The sequence below is a fragment of the Rhinolophus ferrumequinum genome, chromosome 5 (genome assembly GCF_004115265.2).
Source record: "Rhinolophus ferrumequinum isolate MPI-CBG mRhiFer1 chromosome 5, mRhiFer1_v1.p, whole genome shotgun sequence".
Classification (NCBI taxonomy): Eukaryota; Metazoa; Chordata; class Mammalia; order Chiroptera; family Rhinolophidae; genus Rhinolophus; species Rhinolophus ferrumequinum.
In genome coordinates this window covers 46,402,829-46,428,711 of record NC_046288.1, presented here as the reverse complement: position 1 = coordinate 46,428,711, position 25,883 = coordinate 46,402,829, and the positions used below count along the sequence as shown (strand labels likewise).

Genomic DNA, 25,883 nt, shown 5'->3' with positions numbered 1-25,883 from the left:
ATTTTCTATTTAATGCAAATGGTACTGCTTTTATATTTATATTCACAAACATAACTTTATTAACAATAACTTTACCTCCTCCATAATCTCAGTTTCAAGTATTCCACTCTCCTGTGCCATCTGATACTTCTGAGCTTCTTTCCTCTGTTAAATCCATCGTCCCACCAAGAACTAAGATCTATTGACCCTACCACCTTTCCACTATTCCTCCCTATTCTCTTAGCTATACTTGTCTCTTACCCAGCTTAAATTCAGTGATTTGTTATAATCAGTTCATTGCATTTATTTTGAACTCCCTTGAAATCCTCTTGGCAGAGCCCCAAACTGAGTCAAACCCAACTCTTTCCCTACTCTGTGTGTAAATTGTGCAGCTGAATGTGGAATAACAACAACAACAAAAAATGTGCAGGTCATTTTAAACCCATGATCACAAATTTCAAATAAGCCTTTACCAGAGCCTCCCCCTCATGTTACGTCCCCTAAGGAATTCTTCCCCCACCCTCCTAAGTTTCTTGGTCTCCTGATACCCCAAACTCCAAAACTCCACCCCACCCCATCCTCACTCTCAGAAGTTGGTCATGAAATCTACCTCATTTAGAAAATTAAAGCAATCTCAAAGAACTTCTGGAGAAAAGCAAGGTACAAAACAGCACACACTGTAGGGTAAAAGAGGAGGAGTAAATGTGTTGATATTTTCAAAATAAAACGACAGTAAAATAAACCCAAAATAAATACATAGGAGTGTGAGAGGGGAGTTGAGTAAATGGGTCAAGGATGGAATTAAGATTTCTGTGACTATAATTTGTTAGTTTTAAATTTGAAACAGGTCAATGTTTTACATAGTTAAAAAGAATATTAAATTAAAAAAGAATACATTGAAAACAAACTGGTACAAATGAACTTGAGAGTATATTAAGTTAGTGACATAATTGTACAGATGAAAGAATTACTTCAAATGACTTTAATATACAATGTCTGCTTCCCGCAATTGAAAGCCACAGTCCGGTGGGGCAGCCCTCTCATACAGCTCTCCTTTTGGCTCCAGTGACTATTCCTTTTCCTTGTCCTTTTAGGCCAAGGGATGATAATCGCTTCCTCTGTAACTAAAGAGTATTGTATCAACCCTTGTTACTTTCTCGAAACTCTACCCAGATCATTGTAGATTCCCTTTGGTTAACTTTCCTCAATTTCCCAGACAGAACACACCATCTATTTCTTGTCTGGTAGTACTTATGGTCCCAGGAAACAGAACCACAAAAATGGCATTCTGGAACTGAATTGCTTACATATCTGTGTAGTGCATATTGGTGGGAAATGGAACACTGACAATCCACAGCTTGTGGTTACATTATAATTATTCAACTTCCCATCAGTTTTGGCATGGGATGAAAGAAAGGTGAAATGAAAGGACCTGGAAGGCTAAGAGGCTATGGCAATAATAGCAATTTTAAAGACTGTGGTTCCAGCTAACTGCACTGAAGCTTCCAAATAATACAAGGGGTAAAAGGAGAAATTTAAGCCATTTAATACCCAACTCAGAAATAAGGTATAATTTGAAAGTCTTGGTGGAAACTTTGAAGGAGTCTCTTAAATCACATAGTTTTATGGCAGATATGACTGAGGATGAGACTAAGGCTTGACTGTAAGTGTAGCACAATTCAAGCAACAATTAAATCTCTACCATATAAGATCTCTCATGGTAAGGAAAGGGCACTGATGAAAATTTGAGCTTCCAAATCCCTCTAAACCTCCTTAGTATTGGAAACCTCTCATGCCTTCTGAATCAGCCTTCCTCTGCGTAAGTGCTTCTCAATGACCGGACCCAGGAATTACAGTTCTCTCCTGGACTCACCACACCACCTCTCACTGCCTCCAGGTTACAAGTTAGATCCCAACCTAACTAAATCAGAGATGTGTGAAGCTCACTAATAAAAGTTTTATACCAAATAGGATGCAATGTAAGTATTGATTAGGGCAGATTTATTGTCATGGGTGGTGATAATCTGGGATTTGATATTAAATGCGTTGACTTGATAATTGGGGATGGTGGTAGTAATTTGCTAGAATGCCTAATTGTAGAATGGACCAATAATAATGAATTGTGGAGGTAACTTTTACACAACTTGTCTGGTATAATGTAGAGATTCAGAGAGCTGGGAATATTGGAATGGATCTGTTCTGAACAACCTATTCACCTCCCTGACTATAAACAAAAGGGCCACGCTCTACACAAAGACATTGAGACCTGCGTGGGAGTGGGTAGAGCACAAGTATCTCTGAAGAGACAACTCTTCAGAGGCCTGAGATGGCATTGGCAATACAGCAGGATGTCTTCATATCAAAATGACTAGTATCCCAGGCTGATAGAGGCTAAGTGGGTGTTTAACTCTCAGAGACAAGGTGAAATTACCACAAAAGCCATAGCTATTTACTAATGATAATTGGAGTTTACTGACCTTTAGAGAAGGATTGCAGGAGCTTATCACAGGGTTCCTAAATATGAAATAGGTGGGCAGCCTACTCAGTACCATGGAATATTTCTGATGTATAGATTTGAAAAATGTTATGCTTCTTGATATTTATGGACACAGCAATTCTAGAGCTAAGGGCAGAAATCTAACTTCACTTGCAGAGTGAGAAATTTGGAGCTTATTTTCCAGTTCCTAGAACTCATCCAGTTTATGGATCTAGAAAGCCAACATTGAAGAAGAGGCCAGGTTAACATTTTTAGTTATGTTCTTTTTGAAATTTTTCTTAAGTAATTTTTAATACTAATAGTCATGTCACACTTCTCATTTTGTATCTTATTTATTATATTTTCATTGACTGGGTAATATGTCCCAGTCAGATGTTTAATGGCTTACTTAAGTATACCACTAGTTTTTAAATTTTTGAGATTTTACACAATCATATATTACATTGCTATAAACTTCTTTTTTTGATAGAATCCAAGAAGAGAAGTTATTTCATCAAAGAAATGGCTTTTTTATGTCTTATAAAAGCGTTAAGCATTTTTCAAATACAATTCATAACATTATTTATTGAACAAATAGTAAGAGGTAATGTCACTACTGTATTGTTAATATATATGTCTTCCTGAAGGATTGACATTTCAGTTGAATAACAAAATATTTTTTCTGGACTGGCTGATATGTCTACTTGCAGATAAGCAAAACTAGGCTAGAAAGCATTAGATCATGCAATCAAAATGGCAATTTTCTGTACATAATATTTACATTTTCATAGTAATTATAGTACATGTAAAGCTGCTCGCAAAAAGTATCACCTTCTTTCCAACTCTTTAACATTAAAGTTTTGTTTGGAAGAGTTCTATATCAGTTGAATAATAAATTTTAACATATTTCACTTTTTCTTAATTAATAAAGTTATTTTACATATATAAATGCCATGTATACACATTTACCTGCAATAAGCATGTTCTTCTGATCAAATAAAAAAGAATGTTGTTTCGCCCTCAAGACTGTACAGAAGGAGATAATATTTACAATTCATGATGCTTCTGGTTTAACATAAATAGTTAGATTTATTTTACTGAACACAGTACCATGGAATATTTCTGATGCATAGATTTGAAAAATGTTAAATTAAAAATTAATTATAACCAAATTAAATGGCTGCTGGTTACCACATAAACCTTATACTGATTCTAATTTAATTTGAAGTGTCAATTGCTATAACTCATATTAAAACTAAATTGAATTACATTAAATACAAAAAGTAATAATTGGCAGCTTCTTACTTTCACAATGTTTTCATTACTGTAGCCCTATGAAACTACCGCTCTTTCTATTGAGCTATGGAATAAAACCAGCCAATTGAAAATCAATTTTTCCATCTGATACTACAAAAGTAAAACTTTTGCAGTTAGTAATTTAATTACAAAGGAGATTTCAGGTATCCTGTTTGTTAAGTGGACTACATTATAATTTTACACAAGCTGTACCTCAAGTAATAGTCAAGAATTTTAAGGTTAAGCTGCATTGAAATAGTAGCTCCTTAAGTGCAACATTAAGAACATGGGTGGGCAACACATACTCATACGGTATTTAATATGATTCTCCACCACAAACTGCTTTATTTTTATATCTCCGAGGATAGTGGCAGGGGTGGTATTTAGACACACTTGCTGTAAATCCTTTTTCTAGGTCTCATTTAATCAAGACTATTTTTTTTTCTTCCTGCACTAATTGTTTTATATCCAATTCTGTTGGAAACATGACCATAGCATAAATGAATTGCACTAAGCCTATTAAAAGTATCTTGATATACATAACTTTTTTGATCAAATAAATCTTTTAGTACACTAATTAACAAAGTCCCTTTTCATGGGACCTGTTAATTATTCTTGAATTTGTAAATGTTCTCTTCTAGAGATTCTGAAATGATATTGATATTAGAAGCTGTTTTCAACTTTTTAAGAATATGTATATATATAAAATACATATATAGACATATATACTATGCATATATATTATATATATATATATATATATATATATATATATATATATATATATATATGTATATATGAGCTTTTAAATGTTTGAAATTGACCAGTTTAGTTGGAAGGCATGGTAGTGTATATGGCTGTTCGCTGAGACTTTCACTAATTCACAGATCAGCATTTTATGGCATTAATAAATGGCTAATGGAATCAGTGCTAGCATGAAGTACAATGGATCAGCATGCCACACATCTTTGAATTTCTTGCGTTTTTATTTGTAACAAAAATGTATTTGCTTACCTCTTTTTCTATGTATTTCCTTTCCCAATACCTATTGAAAAAGCCCTTGTAAATTTTAATGATAAAAATAAGATTGCATCTTTAGAACAATGATATCACAACTAAATTTCAACACTATAATGAATAGATCCCAAATCCTCATTGTCTCCCAGACTATTTTCCATCACTTGCATGGTTTACACAATTATGGTTTGTCCAAACAACACACATTTATTTAAGAGGTGGCCCTAAAAATATCTTCAGCCTCTGTATTCATGCTCTTACTAAAGCTATTCTACTGTGTTATTTTAGAATTCTTGTTTAAAAAGAAATATATATATATATATATATATATATATATATATATATATATATATATATGAGGAGAAACCAAAAGCCTCATCCTTTCTCTCCTGGATTGTCTTTAGATATGCTGGTAGATGTGTTGCTTTGCAAGACTCAAGAGCCTAAGTCCAAGATTTTGGTAAAATATTTAAATGTAGAGTATACAGAATTTTTCTACCTGATATTACAACATTAAAATATTTGAAATTTTAGTAATCTAATTTAAAAAGGGTGAAATATATCCAAACAATGCCCTCAAAATCGTCAGAAAGCTTTCAGGTAGCTTTGTTCAGTGATGCCCTGGAATTTTTAAAGTCAATTTATATGTCTACTTTTTGTTTTTCTCATCTCTACTATATCTGGCTTCTTGAACTTTCAGTTTATTTTTTGTTTACTAAATTACTTGATTGACACTTTAGGTGCTTTGTTTCAATTTTTAATACATCACTATATATTTATTGCCTATCTGCTCATGAAAAAAAGAAACCACAGTGCATAGTTGAACAAGATAAATATCGTGATTTTTTAAATGTATCTATACGCCATTTTCTGGAGGCTCCAAAGAATTTTTCTTTTTGTACTACTTTTCTTGTTACCTACTGATTTCATCACAGACCTGGTAATGAAATGGAAGCTAGGAAAGGCGCTTAAAGAGGAAATGTCTGGATGACTACTCGTTTATCAAACAGCATGAAGCAAGACTGCAGTTAAGTCAGGACTGCCACTCTGTAGTGATGTATTAGCTTTTAATGTTTTAAAATAATTATAGCAAGGCCTGAGCCACTATATAAAACCAGTATATAAATTCTAGTGCCATTATCAACCTCATTTTTCACGAATTCAATCAATCAGTGGTTCTAAGGAAAATTGCACCCATTTTACCAATCCCAGGGGCATGAAAGTTCAAAGGGTAAACAACAGTTGTCAACAGGAATCAAAAGTTAAATAGATCACAAAGTGAAGTTTTTAATTATCTCTGGAATTTCTGAGACTGGTTCTTAAACTAAGCCTTATACATAAGTGTGTCATTATTTCCACAAGGTAAGAGAATGCCAATACCATTCAATCAGTTGTAATCATGATAAGAGAACCAGGAGTAAGTCTGAAATAAATATCTGAAGATCCAAAATGCCATTCAAACCCAGCAATTTGTTAACCATGACTAGAGATTAGTTTCAAATCATAGCTCATTTATTGAGCATACATTAAGATTTATAATTTGAAAGAAAAGGGGATCATTTAACATTATGAATTTTGTCTTTGAAAAACAATTTCAACCTTCTCAATTTTGAACCTCCTTTTTCCTGTTGTTTTCCAGAGATCTTATGGTTAAATTCTTAGGAGGACACTTTAGTGAACTGAAGAAAAGTGAAGTGAAGAAGAGTAAAATGGTTTCATCTCTGGTTTCTTTTCAGTATATTCTTTTGAATAGTTGGTTGGAAAATGGCTAAAGAAATGAGATTTTGGTATGAGAATTACAGGAAATTCTCTGGGGAAAAAATAACATTTTATTCAATATGTGGGCTCTAAATATTCATAAAGATTTCAGTAAAACAGACAGATCTGTAATTAAAAACAAAAAATAATTCATATCATAAATAGTGATTTCCATGACATTGCTGATTGAATAAGCAAATGTGTTTAAATCACATATCACAGGTTTCTCTGTGTTTGTGAATGCAAACACATTAAGCTGAATGCATTTTAGAATTCCACATGAAGTTGAATTATTTTACTTAAAAAATATCTTCTCCTCTTTCTTCTTCTATTTTAATGTTCTATTTAGGTGTGGTTTCTAGATTCTCCCAGGAAGATATAAAGGCATTTTCAATCTACAGCCTCTTTAGTCATTGAGGGATGGAACTTGGTTGAATAGGTGAGCAATATAAAAATCAGGAGACTGGTTCATGGTGCTGGGCTGAAGTGGTATGTCAAAACCATGGATGCAACGAAGTAGGAAGTGGGGTCAGGGAGGAAAGGGATCAGCGTGAAGTTGTAAAAACAAACAAACAAACAAACAAACAAACACACACACAAAATCTGTTAAACTCAATTCAACATCAGGAAGTAAGAGATTATAAAGCAAATCTCAGGAAACAAAGAAAAGCCTCTATTTGTTATGAAGTTTTGCACTATGTTAAGTGTTTAGTCAGCATTTTCTTATTAATCTTCTCAACAGACTTATGAAATGACTAGGAAAGCATGTTGGGGTTTCCTCAACCAGGGTCCAGAAGAATAGAAGAGTAGGGACAGATGGTTTATGCTCACAGGCTCTCCTTGACAAGGCAAAAGGCCAGGCAGAGTGTGACATGTATTAGAGAATCTATGAAACCTTGTGGTGTCTCTTCCAAGTACATTTCTTCCATCAAGTATTCTGTTTTAATACTGCCACTTCATTTTCTCCCTCTGTTCTGCTCAATGATAGAATAAACAAGTTTACTGAGGGCTGACAAGTCAAAAATTTAGGACAGATTCAAGCAAATAAAATTAAACAGAATAAGAGTTTAGATATCCACAAGACTGGAAAAATCCCCATTATTTTGTATTCGGTAATAATTTACTGAGACCAAGATACTTAGATGAAAGTGGAAAGCAGAAAGCAATAAACTTAAAAAAAAAACTGATATAATTGGAAAGGATGATATATCAAGAAAATAGAAGAATGGTAATATTACACGGAAAAGAGATTCTAACGATGAATAAATAATAGAGAAAATAGGTAGGTAAAGATCTCTTTCCTCAGATTTGTTCTGGTGGGCTGTGATTCTATATACCTTAACTTAATTATTGGGATAACTCATGAAAAAGCATTTGTCATCTCCCTATTTTAATGATGATGATGATATGTTTTTATTGAATCATTAAAAGATTATAAGCCCCAGTTATTAGAATTGTAAATAGCTATTTATTTTCTTTTTAAATTACTTTGACAAATAATCTTGTAATTAACCTTAGACACAATGGGTTACATATAGGTGAATAAAACTTTCAATTTCTAAGTTTCACGTGCAAACAAAATGGTGAGTTATTTTTTTGTCCCCTTTTCCCTGGAGACATTCATTCACCTTGGTTTTCTACACAGGTTTCTTAAAAAAAAAAAAAAAAATGTATGTTTTGCTTCTTCCAAGTTTCACGAGCTTAGAAATTTCTTTTATGCATATATCACAATACACAAGAGACCCCTGTAGTGGTTTGGGAATTCAGGCTGTTATTCAAAAAACAGATAGGCTGGGCAGCTTTTATGTGAAGATATTATCAGAAGAATTGTTACTAATACTAATTGTAGTCATCTAAGTTCTTGTGCAATCTTCTGCCACTTTCCTTTTTCATTTATTTATTTTTTATCATGTTGCTTATGGTACAAACTTATTCTAACTATGAAAGAAACTTTTCAGCAGATCATAAAATATTTGACAACTGCAGACAAATAATGAAATCCAAACTAATCATTGGATGATAGTCATATTTGTGGATTAATACAACACTTTTGGAGTCCTCCATTGGTGGCTCTGAAAGTAATAACTTGAAGATTACTTGATGTTTTATATTTTTTCAAAAGAAGTAAAAAAAATTGCAGTGATCGGATGAGCTACTTTAGGTAAATCTTGGTCAGCTATTTTTTTTCTTTTGTTTTCTCTCTATAGAGTTGTTGGATGTTTCCAACCACCAATTATCATTTTGAACAACACAACACTATAGTTTGGTATATAAAGGATTTATTGCTGTATTTTAAATTATTGGAATAGCCTCTCTGCATTCATGGTTTAATTTTATACCTTTATAAACACCAGTAATACATATTTAAATGATTGAGCTAACTTTCAGTTAACTTTTTGTCTATGTTCTTAACATTTAAGTTAAGAATGACAGATTCTAAATATTTTTGTCCCAATGATTTAGTTAATTTTTTAAGTGTTGCAGTGTTGTTATGCTTTATGTGCAAGCAATTTCGTCTGTCTGAATATGTTTAAATATCTTCTAAATATCTAGTGAATACAGTAATGTAAAGCTTAATTTTACATTATATTGTTACTTTATTTTCATACATAAAGCCTTTAAAGTTCTATTGAAACCTATATATTATTATTTAAAATGTGTGAATACATAGTATAGTACAATGGGATTTGTAGTTATGGTATGATATATAGTATGGTAAAAAAAAATATATATAATGTATATACATATGTGTGTATATGTATATATGCACATTGTATCAATATACATTGCATATATACTATGACTATGTAGTATGGTACAGTGTATATATATACATATATAGGTATATGTGCATATATATCTATACATATCTACACATATGTATACAGCAGGTGCCCAAAAAAGGTATATACATTTTAAGAAAGGAAAGCTGTGTTAAAATTGTAATACTCTACATATACTGATAACAAAAGATGAATACAAGTCACGTTTGAGTTCTGCAATTACAAGAGGTGCTCAAATTGTTACCATCAGCGTCCTGACACTTCTGATTACAGCGAACTACTGCTTGAGCAATGTTGACCAAAATGTCTATTTGTTTACATTTTTGGCACCCCTGGTATATATACACATATCATTTATCTCAGAAGCTTAATATCTAGGATAATTTCTTAAGAAAATAACCAAGGATATGCACAAATATTGAACCACTAGAATGGTTATATTTTATAAACATGAAATAATAGGGAATTTGGCAAAACAAATTATATACAGTATTCAGGATGTACTGTTAATTTAATTTTAAAAACATTGTATATAGTATGAAACCATTATTATATATCTATGTATTGACATATTTTCTATATACTGATACCCACTCATGTGCTGAGTCCTGTCACATATAATATTTTGATTTCATTCCTTCTTTTCTATTCTTACCTCCATTTTTGTCATTGTGGTGGTGGTTGTTTATGTTTCTCCAGCTAACATCACATTAGCTGGTCTACTTTAATAGTCTATCATAATCTCCAAGCCATCCTTCATACTGTGTCTAGATAATACAGATCATTTAGCTATTCGGAGGAAATGCTGTGTTAAATTTATAAGTAGAAAGTCTAATCTAACACAACTCTTTCATTGTGATTAACAGTTATACTTTACCAGGTTATTTGCTGATAAAACTCTAATGAGAATGAATAAAAATATTAAATTTGGGAGAAGAAATGGCAATGTACAAAATGATGAATATACAGTACTTTTTAAACTTCAAAAAAATAATACAACCCCGAGAACAGTTTCAAGCTTAAATTTCCACATCTTTCGGGGTTAAGGGGAAGTTTTCCAGCTAAGCATCTTGATAAGCAATAACATGCCAAAATGAAGATCAAAGGTATCAGATCAAAGAACTTAAAGATCTGCCTGGAGGATCCCTGTACAAGCTTCACGGAGTCTTCAAACCTCTCAGACTTGGTCTAGGATTCCTACCATCACTTTGTTTTTTGTAACTTAGTCAACAATGAATTAAAATTGGGGGGAAAAAAACAACAACTAGAGGGTTATAGAATGCGGCGCTGCTGGAAAAGCCTTTCTTATGAAGTGATAGTTTCTAAGTTGGAGGTAGTGGCATTATTTTTCTCATAACCTATCTATAAGATACAGCACAACCTCTGTGCCCTTCAGAGGGAGTATCATAATATCTGCACAGAAGCAAAAGAAAGGAGGAAAAATAACATTTAAAGTTTTCTACAAAAAATTGTTTCATTTTATTTCATTAATATCAGATGTTGCATCTTTTTTTTTTTATTGGGATGACAACTGTTAGTAAAATTACATAGATTTCAGGTATATAATTGTGTATTACATCATCTATAAATCCCATTGTGTGTTCACCACCCAGGGTCAATTCTCCTTCCATCACCATATATTTGATCCCCCTTTACCCTCATCTCCCACCCCCCACCCCCCTTACCCTCTGGTAACCGCTAAACTATTGTCTGTGTCTATGAGTTTTTGTTTCTCATTTGTTTGTCTTGTTCTTTTCTTGTTTTTGGTTTATATACCACATATCAGTGAAATCATATGGTTCTCTGCTTTTTCTGTCTGACTTATTTCACTTAGCATCATACTCTCAAGATCCATCCATGTTGTCACAAATGTTCCTATATCATATTTTCTTACCACAGAATAGTATTCCATTGTGTATATATACCACAACTTCTTTAACCATTCACCTATCGAAGGACATTTTGGTTGTTTCCATGTCTTGGCCACTGTAAGTAAAGCTGCAATGAACATTGTAGCACACGTGTCTTTATGTATAAATGTTTCAGATTTTGTGGGTAGATACCCAGGAGAGGGATTACTGGTCATATGGTAATTCTATTCGTAATTTTTTGAGGAACCTCCACACTGCCTTCCATAATGGCTGCACCAGTCTGCATTCCCACCAACAGTGTATGAGGGTTCCTTTTTCTCCACAGCCTCTCCAACACTTGTTACTATTTGTCTTGTTGATGATAGCCATTCTGACTGGGGTGAGGGTGATATCTTATTGTGGTTTTGCCATTTAAAAATTAATCTATAATTTTTAAAAGGGGGATTAATATCTTTATTCCACTTGGCTTTTCTCATTCTTGACATCCTTTGAAATCTCTGATTTCAAATATTTTTTAATTATATTGCCAAAAGCCTTGTACAATAAATTAGAGAAAATGTACATCTAATAATGTTGTGTTCGCTGGTTGTTTTAATACCATTTTGAAAATTGAGAGGCATTTTTAGATGTCATGAAAAATATAAAAATCTGTAATTTTAAATTAAAGTGCTTCTTATTTTGTAGAACTGGTTATCAAAAACAAAAAAAAAAAACACAAAAAACAAACACAAAAAGCTAGTGTACTTGTAAACTTTTGGTTTTGAAAATCATTTACTTGTTGTTACTTTCTGCCAGTTGTGCAGTATACAATATTTGTTTTTAGCTTTATCAATTACTATTATACAGTACATTAAACTATAACGACATACCAGGAGGAGGCATTCTTCTAAAGGAGAAATAAATAAATAAATAAATAAATAAATAGTGATAAGTTATAAACTCATAACATTTCACAATGGTATGTGTATTTGTTTGGTATATGAAATTATCCATACCTTGGATATGTGTTTATGATTTTCTCAGCTGATAAGCTACCTAAATTCAATGATAGTCTCAGATAGTCACAGATTCGAGGTTTAAATTGCATTGCAGTCAAGTCTTGGATTGAAACAAGTAAGCATAGCAGCTTAAAAGTTTGACCTCTGCAATTACTGTTCATTTTCTAAGCTTTCCTGGGTGTAAATGCATGTTAAATTGCCTTTTAGTGCCAGGAATGACTTTTTCTCAGCCAAAATATTCTCTTCTGGGTCATCAGTTAGATATGTATTCCATGTAATTTAACAGCACAAAAGTTAGTCATTCCAATCCAAAGTGTCCATTCTGGACATTGCATGTAGCCAGCTTCATTATCTTACATTATTATAAAAAATGTGTTTGTAGTACTAAAGTGAGTTTTAATGCTTATCCTTTTAATGAATTATTCAGGTCATCAAATATAATTTTCAACTTGCTTAACCTAATTCAAATCAGCATTTGTAGAATGTCAACTGGGTCAATACTAGCTCAGGAAAAAAAGAAAGAAAGAAAGAAAGAAAAATCAATGAACATCAAGGTGAACGGTTTAATTTTTACTCTTTAACCTAAACCATTTTCTGTATTTGGAAGATTGAATATTAAAGACTCACCTTAAAATACTTAGTCTTTCAGAAGTGTCACTAGTCTATATGCATACAACTATTTGCAACAACCGTAAGGGGACAAGTTACACTATTTCCTGTTGTCAACAGAAGATTTGACCTTGTGTTTCCTATTGCTTAGAGATTAAGTATAGTCCCACTGGATAAACTGTGCATTATTTTCAAAGGAAGATTTTCTAGGGGAAAATGCTGAGTTTACGGAATCCTACTGTGGCTAAAGCTAGTGTCTATTTAATCTTATACTCCAGATGGCCTTTTGTGACCAACTGACTGGATTTAAAGAAAAAAAAATGTAATAAAGAACTGGCCTTGACAAGAAAAACGGAGTAAAATGTTACTGATCTATTTTTTTGTGAGAGAAGCAAAATAATCCAGTGTTACTATGAATGTTAGCAGATTTTAAGGACTTTTTGGATAATGGAGGAGTATACGTATATAAATTTCAAGTAAATAAAAGTAATAAGAAAAACCTTCAATTCAATTCCTTTACAGGAAGAATTTTCTATAGAAAGCTTACGACTGATGATTTAGGAACACGGACTTATTTAATCCTCCTCTAAAGAAAGAGTAGTTTGTCTTGATGTAGAAAAAATATATATATAATAAAATTATCTATCTATCTATCTATCTATCTATCTATCTATCTATCTATCTATCTATCTATCTATAATTTCAGTAAAATAGTATTTATTATTCCCAGAAAGATAAAAGGAGGCTAAGAAGGAAGAAACAAACTGAGGATTCACTACTTTTGCTCTTCTAAGAAGATTCACTACTTTTGCTCTTTACCAAGAGCAGTGGGAAAGATTACTTAGAAAAGAATTGTTCTCTCCAGAAGCTGTCACCACAAATAAAGCTGGAAATAATATGTACCTCTTGACTTAATGTTAATATGTTGTCTGAAGTGAATAGCCATATTTGCTTGATCTGCTGAGGTGAAATGAGGGGCTGGATCTTGGAGTTTGGGTTTTTTAATGGTTCAATGGATGGATATATTTTGTAAGCAACATATATCTGCCTAAATAGATAAACATTTACACACCTACAAAATAAACAATCTACAGTTTTTTGGAAACAATTATTAAGTCTTCAATTATGCTGGAGAATTTGAAAACCAGAACAGACATAGAATAGTTTGTCAGTTAATGCCCTCTATAACAATTTGTATTTGTCTAAATTTTTATCCTGCCACTCTTGTGCTTAGAACACTCCAGTTATCACCATTACTTCAAAGTAGAAGCCGATGTCTACAATGCCAATCTCATCTGAACTCATGGCCCTCCTACCCTCACCTGCCACTAAGCTACTCTTCTGACCTCTTGGGGAAGGCACTTTGCCTCTGTGGTTCCCTATACCAGACTACTTTTCCCCCAGATATCTATACAGCACATTCCGTCCTATCATCCAGATTGTTGCTCCAACATCAGATTCTCAAAAAGGCTTACTTCAATGAGCCCACTGAAAATTGCATCCCTTCTACATATACTTCAAATTCTCCTCACTCTGAGTTTTTCTATGGTATTTGAATTCTGATACACAATATAATTTATTTATTTATCATGCTTACTGTTTGTTACCTGTGTCCCTTCACTAGAATATAAGCTTCATGAGGGACTGAATTTTAATTTTTCTTCTGAAGGTATCCCCAGGAGCTTGAATAGTGCCTATCACATTGTAGGCATTCAATACATGCTGAATAAATGAATGATTTTTAATTTAGACTCAAAACACTTAATTTTAAGGTACATAAAATATGTGTAACCTGAAAAAATTGTTTCTCTCAATTTATAAAAATGTACATAAAAGTCACTCAGTTGGCTGAAGAGATATGTATCACAGAATAATTCAGACATATGTAATAGAGCTCTCATATATTCCTTAAGATTTCTAATGAAAAAATGCATTTTTCTAATTGGTCATTTATCTAATGAGTAAATAATGCAATACAATTCTAACTGCAAATTTTGTTTATTGTTTTCTCAGCAGAATAAACTGGTTTTCTGGAAAAGTAACAACGATGTTTTGCTTATTTCAATATCTGTTATGACAATGAACGCATGACAAAACCTAACACTCTCCTTTGTTCAAGACAGCATTAAATAAAGGAAGTTTATTCCCAATATAAAATTCATAGCTAATGGTGTAGTTAATTAAGAGAAAATGTCAATAGAACTTAACATTGTCACAGGATAATGGTTCCTGCTGCTAGAAATATGTCAAGAGAAAGATAAATAAGATGGAGTGATTTATTAAGCAGTGCCACACTCCAGGCAATGTATTTCTACAGGATTATAACACTCCTTGGGTGGGGAGGTAAGGCAGAGGGCTGAGGAGTAAGTAATCTTAACTCTTTAGATAGTATAAAATAGTACAGAAATATTGTGCTTGTAGACAGTCTCTGCTGATATAGCAAAATGGCTTTTATATTTTGAAAGGAAGAAAAGTCATCATGATATTCAAAAGAATCTAAGTGAGAATAGAAGGCTATCAACAATTCTTCATGACTTTGCAAATAACAATTATGTGGAGAGGTTATACTATTTAAAATTTAAAATCCAAAACTTAGGACCACCACTGCTTAAAATATGGATGTCTGAAAAATTTGTTTCAGGCAACAAATGATTGCTGCTTTAGGAACTTGGTAATTTTTTCTCAGCAAAACTGTATTAAAATATATATATTTTTAAAAATCCAAATGTCTTTTATTCCTTTTCAATAATTTTAATAATATAATTTAATTTATTTAAAAATTATCAATATTGACCAAATGATACCAAAAATTGTTTTGATTTAGAATCAACCTTCTTAACATTGGATTGCAATATTCTTTAAATTTAACTCACAATTCTATCATGTGCTTTGATTTCCTCAGATCAAAGTCACAAGTTTTACTGATTATTATTTTCATCTTAAAATTAACCTTATATAGAGTGACAGCAAAATCATGGTGGCATGAGGGGGTTGTCCTTGATCTCTCCCATGAAGTTACAACAAGTTGAACATCTATAATTCAACAAAGGATTCCTTATGCAACACAAAAATACGTTTGAGAAATCAACACATCTATACATCTGAAGGTGGGCAAATTGGGAGAGCAGGGGAAGAGGCAAGGGAAAATACAGAGACAGGGGCCACCAATGCAGCCTGGAACTCACTGCAGTCTGGGAGAGGGGGAAATTTAGACTGTAGGTGCACTCTCTGTGGCCCGAACAATCTTGTGTGAGTGGTCAGCATATAATATGACTGAACCCAGCAATCAGGGCAGAGACTTCGGGGCAAAGACTGAATACAGAAGAGCTACAACTGTGGCCTAACAACCCTCACTGCCAGGCAGAAAACAAAGCCATGAAGCCTGGCCACCTCCTCTCACACTCTCAGAGCTCACCTCCCCTACACTCTCCCAGAGCTAGTAATGAGCCCCAGAAAAAACACTGTAGCAGTGTCAGATTGAAGAGTGGAATAGCTACAACGCTAATAACTAGAGAGATAGTTCTTGAGCAGCAGACACGCTCTGTGGCCAATCTTAGTGACAAGAAAAGAGATATAGTGGCAAGTCATCTGTGATTTAACAGTCACCATTACTCAAAGAAAAATAAAGCCACAAACATAGCAGCCATCTCTCCCAGCCCACACTGTACCTACCTTTTGGGGTTGATCCAAGCAGGGGCATGCAAGCCTCCTGAGGCACACAGCTGTCTGCATCTGGCTGCAGAGGAAGTACTAGGATTTCAGGGGCTTAGAAACCCATTGCCCAACACATCCTCCAATGGAGGTGGTGCCCTGAGACCTACGTAACCTGGTCACAGAGAAAACACCCACCTTCCCAGAAAATATTCCACCATGATAAGCCAGAACAGGGCAAAAGAAAATAAAATGCTCCAGTGCTACTTACTTCATATCAACCTGCTGGATAATTCATTCCAGTAGATGCCCAGGAAGACAAATAATCCACAATTACCATGAACAACCAAGGTAACAAGGTAGCTCAGAAAGAAAATAAAAATATCCAGAAAATGAACTTAAAGACATGAAAATATGTGACTGAAATGACAGAATTCAAGATTGCAGTTCTGAAAAAATATTAACAAGATGCAAGGAAACTCAGATAGGCAGTTTAACAAGCTCAGAAATAAAATCAATGAACAAAATGAACAGTTTACCAAAGAGATCGAAATTTTAAAAGAAGAACAAAACAGAAATTCTGGAGCTGAAGAAATCAATAAAAGAGACAAAGAATAAAATAGTGAGCTTAGGAAATACAGCTGACCAGATGGAGGAAGCCAGGAGGGAGTGGAACCAAATATTCAAACTATTGAAAGAGAGAAATTACTAGCCAGGACTAATATATCCAGCAAAGTTAGCCTTTAGATATGAAGGAGGAGTAAAGACCTTTCCAGATGTACAGAAGTTGAGGGAATTTTCCACTACAAGGCCTGTATTATAGGAAATACTGACGGAGGTTATTCTACCCAAAACAACAATACCAAAGGATACAAAACTGTGAGTAAGATTACTAACAACAGACAGAAGTAGGAAATTGCAACGCCTACAGAGCACTATACACTTAAACATAACATATAGGGTGAAGTATAACCATCATTATTAAACTTCTTACTACATATTCATAGTTGAAGGGGAAAAATGGATTTAGGTCAATCAAAAATTAAATTTCCAAATTTGTATTCTAAACTGATGGTCTGTACTATCACCTATAGTCCTTTGATCCCAATACTTTAACTTTGATCAATCCTTAATCAGTTTTAGAATAAATTTACCTTTGGTGATGTCTGTCCCATTCTTATTGTTTAGGCTGAGAGGTATTGTGACGTGGTACTGTGAAAACACCAAGTACTACTAAGATATCAAAGCTATTTTAAAGAATCTATAACACCTGCTTTTTCTATCATTTAAATTTATACTTTTAAAAATATATTTTCTTACAGCACTTTGGGGAAGAAGAAAAACCAACTCAGAATATCTTAAATTCACATTTCAGTTTTTTAAAATGTCTTTGTTAAACTCCTTTTTGTGGTTGTTAAATAGTGAAACAATGCTTTTAATTATGGTATGTATTCACAAGTAGTTCAGAGTAGCCTGGAAAATGTTTACACCAGTGTTTGTTTTATAACATTTTATAAGCAGAAATCTGATTTGTGCCTCATGTTCCTTGATTACTTTTAAGTCTTCAAAAGCCCAGTTCAGTATGAGAAAGGATTTTCTTGCTGAAACTGTGAAGAGTTGGTATTAAAGAAAGTGAAACTCAGGGGCATATTGTGTGCAAATAGTTCATGGAATAATTGCTTAGGAGCTCATTGCATTTCATTGCGAGGTAAACTAATGGATTGACATCTTAACATGACGGCATTATTTTCTACTCACACAAATTACTTGTTCCCCATACCCATAATAATGAAGTTTGAACTGTCTCTGAAAGCATAAAAGTTCAACTTGTTTTTTTCTTTAGTGGTAGAGAATTCTGGTGATAAAAAGAAAGAAAATGAGCACCTTGTCACGTTTTAAATCAGCATGGGAAATTCTCAAGTGGATGTGACAGCACTCAGAATGCTTGGCACTCTCTTCATTAAGGACTGCCAATCATAATTAGCAACAACAAAGATGTTGTTCAAACCTAAATAAAAATTACTGAGAGACATTTTTGAGTTAATATCTGTAAGAACAGAATGTAGAAAGAAACTTGTTTCCGTAGTCCAGTTAACCTGTCACTGGGAATTACTCTCATTTTCCCCATGTTCATGAAGGTCAGTAAACAACAGAGCTAACCAATATCATTTTTGTTAAATTCAAATTGAATGTGAAATATCAGATAACCTTACGAAGAAATGGTACTAGTTACTGCATTTCAAGGCTTGAATCCTTAGGGGTTTAGTGACTAGGACATTGGTAAATTTCAAGGATTTGATATCCACACCATTGAAATGGATTTCTTTTTGAGTTAGTCTATGCAAAGTTTTAAAGAGATGACTTCTCATCAATAATTTCTTCTGCTGCTTAATTCAATAGAAAAGAATGTCTAACTCTTCTTTTTGTGGAACTGAGAAAGTTGTGAGTCTCTGTACCAGTGCAATCCAGTTGCCAATGGGAAGAGCTCTTTATTTTCTTCCAAAAATTGTCCTGGGATCTCAAAACCAGTGGGTTGCCTCTCATGTTAACTCTTGTGCAGCAGCCGTCAAGTTATCTTCTACCATTCCTAAAGGTCCTCTTTCCATTCATCACTGGCATCTGTGGAGCTATTTGATCTTTAAGAAAGCTACCAAAGGAATTTTCTTTCTTTAATACTTCCAATAATTCTGTCTGCTCCTCTCATCAGAAGTGGTTTATTTTGGTCCCAGTTTGGCTATGGCCCAGTTACATGGTGCCAACATCTCTCCAATAAATTCTTATTTATGACCATATTCAAAACATCTAGGTTGGGCATGGCACGTAGTATACCCAAGAAATAGTTATTAAACCAGTTAATGTAGTGATTCTTTGTTTTTCTTTTGCTCTTCCTGTTTCTGGCATATAGTTAATATTTAATAAATGTTTGCTGGTAATTAAACATATGTGATAGCTCCAAATATTTTACATAATTAAAAATATTTGTACTTCATAGAATTCGACAAAACCACACAGAGATTCCCGTTTTTAAGTAAACAGAAAACAAATTACATACAACCACATGTGTGAACAAATCATAGAGGCTCTCCATGGCCCAGATGATATTAACAGTCACTGTCCATAAACTAAACATTATAGATCTTCAAAACTCAAATCCCAGTTTTGTTTTGCTTTATTTTGTTTTAAATATGTTGATTGCAGAGAGATATCTGTAGACATGAGGATAAGGGAGGATATAAAATGAAAATAAAACTTATATAAAACTGAGCTCTCATTCATTCATTTAACTACCTAATTCACAAGCTCTAATGTTTCGGCCAAACAGATGTACTAAGTTTATCTCTATAATGGACCATACTGCTTTTGCACAGTTGGATTCTTTGAGTTGTTTTTCCAGAATGCTTTCAAGTTACAGATTTAAAAGAAAAAATCAGGATTAGTAAACAACTCACATACATTTAACATTTTTCTGCTTTTAGCTGTCCCTAAAATCTTTTTTCAGAAATCTGTCTAATAACATACGAAATGCCTCTTTATCCCTTTTCAGTCTGGTCTAGTGTCTCAATAAAGACTGCAATTTTGAAATAACAGTTCTATTTTCTACTTAAAAGATTATATTTTTATTGGGAATTATCAGTAATTCCAACTTCACTGCCTGTACACAGACACTGCCATTGATTGATTCTCTTTTTCATAGGGCTTATGAGACTTTTCTGAATTTATTTTTAATCAAACTTTAAGGATGCTCTCGGTATCTTTTAATGAATTCAACTTTTCATTGTTAGCAAGTGGAAGAATAGCATCATTTCAAAAATGAAGTAGTTAATCATATGCAATTCAGCATTACCCACCATTATGAATTTGTACAAATGTTCAATCAACCTACAGGCTGCACAACTTATTTAAGGACATAGTTGGGATAGAAAAGTGCTTAGCATATTTATAACTTTTCATATCTGCTGCATGTGTACAGAACTAGAAAAACATGCTAACCATACGGGTAATTTTATTTATCTTTTTCTCTTGGGTGTGCTCCAAAACTTACTGAAATTTTGCCACCTGAAGGCAAAATTCAGAAAGCCAATCGATAAGCATGTCAATAGCCTCAAAAATAAGACTTCAACCACTCAGAGACCTTATTTATAAGTTTCCTGTCTTAGTAACTTGATAAAATATACCAGTAGAGACATTCCAAATAACTTCCTATTTGGTTTAGTGAGTTGAGGAACAGACTGTAATCTAATAAACACAGTATTGCAGTTAAGTCCATGCTTGATTTAGCTAAGTATTTAGCATGTATTTATTCATTTTGTTGATCAATATGCATTTGTTAAACCACTAATATGAACACAACATTGAACTATAGGCAAAAAGTCTATAAAGATAAATAGAACACTGTCTTTCTTGTGTTTAAAGGACTCAGGTGGAGACAAATAGAAAATAAAATGCAATTACCCTATAGTTGATAATAGCTATGAATAGCTATGATAAATATGTCTTAAGGAGCACATAAGATGGTCCCTAATCCTCACACACACTTGTTGAAAGAAGGAAGATCAAAGTAAGAATTAGAGGATACATAGAAATTTGCCATATGAAAGCAGAGTGTGGGAGATTAAGCAGGTAATAAAGGTATTTTAGGAACTGGAGAGAGCAGAAACAAAGGCAAAGAGGCATGACACAGTCTTGTCTTGTGTTCAAGGGACAAAACAATTTGAAGTAACTGGACATTGGAACGTGTGGCATATATGGTAAGAGATTAGAATTGAGCACTGGTCAAGAATCACATGGTGGAATATTGTTCATGCTCTGAATAACTCAGACTTATTTTAAACTGTGGGCATTGGGAAGCCAAGAAAATATTTGAAGAATACAAATTACGTAGTAAGCTCTTAATGTAGCTGTAACTTGGGTATATATGCAAGTATGTGGATCACACATTTTCAGTGGACAAAAACAAACAAACAAAAAAAAGACCCGTTATGCGATTTCTATGGTTCAGATGAGAAATGAAGAAGGCTTCATCTAGGTAACAATCTAGGCCTTATCTCTTCAGGTGAGAAGAAATTTCCACTTCCAGAAATATTTAGGAGGTAAAATTCGCAGGATTTGATCATGGTTGAATATAATAGAAAGAAGAAGAAGAAATCAAAACTGTTTGAAAAGTTTTGAACCTGTATATCTGTGTGATTGATAATGCATCAGCTGGAATGGAGAATATGAGATGTTACAAAGGTTACAAGTGTAAAACAAATTCAATTTCGGCATGTTGAAATTTGTGGTGCCTCTGGTATATCCAGAGAGAGAGTGGTCTAATGAGTGGTTGGATATGCACAAATAAAATTTAAGGCAGTGATGTAGATTTGAGAGTTATCTGCAGATTGATGGTTATTAGGACCACATACAGAAAAATTGGCTGAAGTGGGAAGAAGTGAGATGAAAACAGAGGGTAAATACATGTAGCTCTACTACCTTACTTGTAGCCAATGCTCATATCTATCTACGTCCTAGTATCTACGTCCTATCTACGTCCTACCTCATCTCATTTATTGACAATTTTGGCTTATGGCTTATTTTCTTTCTCTCCAGTCCAAGCTGACATCATTACAGATAATTCATCTAATCCTCTACGCTCTCAATTCCTTGATCAACTTTGAAGTCCTTCACCAACTCTTAACTTCAGGAATCCACATCCACACACCTGTAACTTATCCTCTACTGTCCCATTTCAAAAATTTTAGGCTCAGTTGTCCCACTTTATAAATACAAACTTTAAACTCTCTCATACTGATCTTTCCACTGTTGTTCTTTAACCTTATCAATAATTCTATCACTACTACTCTATTACTTTCCAATCTTACTCTCTACTATTCTAATTATTGGTCCTTCTATTTCATTATTGCTCCACGTACCCCAAAATCTACCATTACCTTGCCAATAATCTAAAACCATTTGCCTTGTGATCCATTTTTCATGTACCTAAGTAACCACAGCTGAGTCTAATTTGTTTTTATTTTTAACTAATTCACTGAACACTTATGTGACACTTTTTTAAGCTCTTCTTTCTAAGAACTTCACAATTTTTAATCATTTTAATTCTCATAACAAAGCTATGAGGTGGACACAGCCAGGATGTTCCCTCTAAGAGGAACTTAGATCCCAAACTGGATCACTGAATCCTTCTGTTACATTGAGTCTTTTCTCTACTTTTGGCATAATTTTTATGGAGAAATTAACCATCGTGTTGTGAGAAAGGGCAAACTGTCCCATGAAGAGAAACCATGGAGGAAAACTGAGGTTACCAGCTCGAAACCAGCATCAACTGCCAGACATATGAGTGAAATGAACAAGCCTTCAGATGAGTTCAGCCTCCAGATTCTGAGTTGTCTAGTTGAGACCTTAGACATCACTGAGTAAAGACCAGACATCCTCACTATGTCTAAACTTCTGACCCACAGAGTTGGTAGGTTTTGGAAGAATTTGTTCTGCAGCTATAGTCACTGGGAACACTACCAACAAGCTTATTGCTAAATCCAATAAACACTTTTCCAGTCTTAATTTTACTTGATTATTTGACACAGATGACCAAACCCTCTATCTTTAAATACTGGCTTTATTTGCTGTGTATACCACTGCATACTATAATATATATCCATGGTATTTGCATCTTTCTCATCACTCTTTATCGGTTACCGTTGAAAGCACCCTTAACCATTCCTTTCCTTAGGGAAATGTTTAGGCCCTCTCTGGGCCACTGGTCGTGAATGAGGAGTATGCAGTTGAGAACAACTATTCTGCATGATCTTAACTCACTTCCATGGATTCAATTATCTCCTACATGCTAATATCTTCTAAACATATATTTAGCCACAAAAAATAGAGCAAACCACTAATAAGCATTAGAAATATCTCCTTGGATGTTTCAAAGATGCCTCAAACTCAACATGCACCAAAATGAATGTATCATTGTCCTCATTACACTTGCTCTTTCTGTTTATTTTATTTTTTCAGTAAAAGATATTAACATCCAATGCAACTAATTGCCTAATCAAGAAATCTAGGGTAAAACTTTGCCTCATTTTCCTCCTTTAGTACCAGTCTCCACACCACTATATAATCATCAAGTTCTATTGATTCCAATTTATCAATACCCTTCTCTTGATTCCCAACGCCACCTTACCCTTCTGCAAGCCACATCAACTCTTTATTTAGTTTTTATAATACTCTTAAAATTTGACTCACTTTCTACATCATCCTTTTTAATCTAGTCCCCATCCTATGATCCAAATATTTCTGTTGTACAAACTGAACATGGCTTTCCTTATTTAATACCTTTAAACAGCTGATCATTTCCCTAAGGTTCAAGTTTGAACTATTGATAATAACAAATATACTTTCAACCTCATCTTTACCAGCTCTGTTCTGCGTAGTCTACCCTAATTTCTCTCTCACTTCTTTGTATTAAATTCTACCCTACCCATCTATATCTCCTTTACCCCATCCTCTTATTCAACAAGCTCATTAGTTAATTTTGTCTCTGTTTATGTAGTACTAATTCAAAAGCTTTCTTTGCCACATTAAGATATATTGAGCCATTCTATCTCAACATTCTCATAACAGTTCGTGCTTATCTGTCACAGCACTTTCTATCCGTGATTGTAATTGATTACTTACATGTTTGTGTCCCACTAGACTTATAGCTCAATGATGGCAAAAACTCTTTCATTTACAGTTGTATACTCAGTGCTTAGCAAAGTTCCACTTAAATAAATAGTCTGGATTACATATTTACTGGATTAGTGATTAACGAATTGACTAAAAATGTCTGTAAAATATAACCTTAGTCAGAGCCCTTGATATGGAAAGGAAGAAGAATACTTATGAAGGTTTATGAGTTAGATTAGAAGTGAGAAAGTGGAGATGAAAAGTCTAGACAAACCTTGTGATTAGCTAAGTGAGAATACAAAGAATGAAATTTAATGGAAGATCCCATAGTAAGTGTGAATAAAAGTAAGAAACTACTGAGAGTTGTAAATATTAAGGCAAAAACACCATGTGTCTCCACTGTGACACATATTTCTCCTTTTCAATACATGAGACAAGTTTGCAAGAAAATATTAATTGCCTAAGTATTTAATTATTTAACTCTCCACGATAGCAGGAATCTCAATTAAGGAGCTCAATAAATATTATTCTATTCTAAAATGCTGAGTCAAAGAATTAACCAGAGAAGTTTAGAGTAGCGTAACTTGAATACTAAAAAATAAAACCAAGCCAATGTTTAGAATACAATGAAATTGTAAATTAAATCATTGCTAAAGATTATATGGTAAAGTGAAAGATAAAATATAAAATTTCTTGTTAATATCTTAAATTAATCAAAGTATTTTCACCTTCAATGAATATTTTTAATACATGAAATAATGTCGTGTACAAAAAACACATCCTAACATGTCTTACATTTGTAAATAATTAAATAGTATCTGCTCTGGCAGTAAGCAGTTTCATCGCTGTAAGACTATTTCTCAGAATGTCAGAGTTTGGGGGAATCTTGAGTTTCTGGTGAACTTTACCACTGACATTCATTTTTGGCTTTGTTGGTGATATTGAACTTACATCAAAAGATAATGAACCATTTTTTTGCTGGAAACCTGCTGTGTTTCAGATCCATTAGGAAAGAGAAGGAAATGCTCTGTTCTATGTATTGCTGTGAAGACCCTTTCAAACACTTATTGATGTCAGATACAAATACATCACAATCTTGGCTGAAATCAAGGCAATTGAAACACCACAATCCTTTTTCATCTGAAAATGTATTTTTTTCTCCTTACCTTGCTGTACAAACGATCCATACACAAACCACATAGAGTTGTAGAGAGTAGTTGAAGTCATTGATCCCATCTGTAATCGTGGCGGATTAAGCCAATTCAAGAGGTAGACCAGAAGACCCACCAGAAGGACTGTGCCAGCAATGCAAGCCCATAGAGAGAGATCAAATGGTGCAAGGCAGGCAAACATATCCACTGTCTTTTCAGCCCTTCGAAGCAGTACTCCTACTGAGTAGTCCATATAACGTGTCGTAAAGTCCACCACATTTTCACGATCTGGGGTGATGGTTAAAGCAGAAATCCCTATGTCAGCTCTCTGAGAAATTGAAAGAGAAAAGAATATATTAACACTGTGACAAACTATTTGATTTGTGGTACTTCAGCTTGCCTTGAGGAAAAAAAAATAGATGCTTCAGGCAACATTTTCAATTCTTTTTATATAAACTGAATAAATTGCAAAGATTTCTTAGAGGTGCACTACGTGTGAATTTTGTATTTCTTACTGAAAATCTTGCCCCACCAGAGTCAGACAAATTATCTTGTTCATATTAGTGAAATAAGTATGTAAAAATCAGTGAAGACTATTTCAGACACAGATAACACCTGAAGGAAATTTTCTT

General features: G+C 33.6%; 1 protein-coding gene across 2 annotated transcripts in view; it reads right to left on the bottom strand.

Moving 5' to 3' along the window:
- Window positions 1–25,883, bottom strand: part of GRID2 (glutamate ionotropic receptor delta type subunit 2) — a 1,348,544-nt gene that overhangs the window by 294,947 nt on the left and 1,027,714 nt on the right. For both annotated transcript variants that reach the window (XM_033106341.1, XM_033106342.1), the window contains exon 11: window positions 25,267–25,579. In XM_033106341.1, the coding sequence (XP_032962232.1) occupies window positions 25,267–25,579 (313 nt within the window). The remainder of the gene's footprint in view (window positions 1–25,266; window positions 25,580–25,883) is intronic.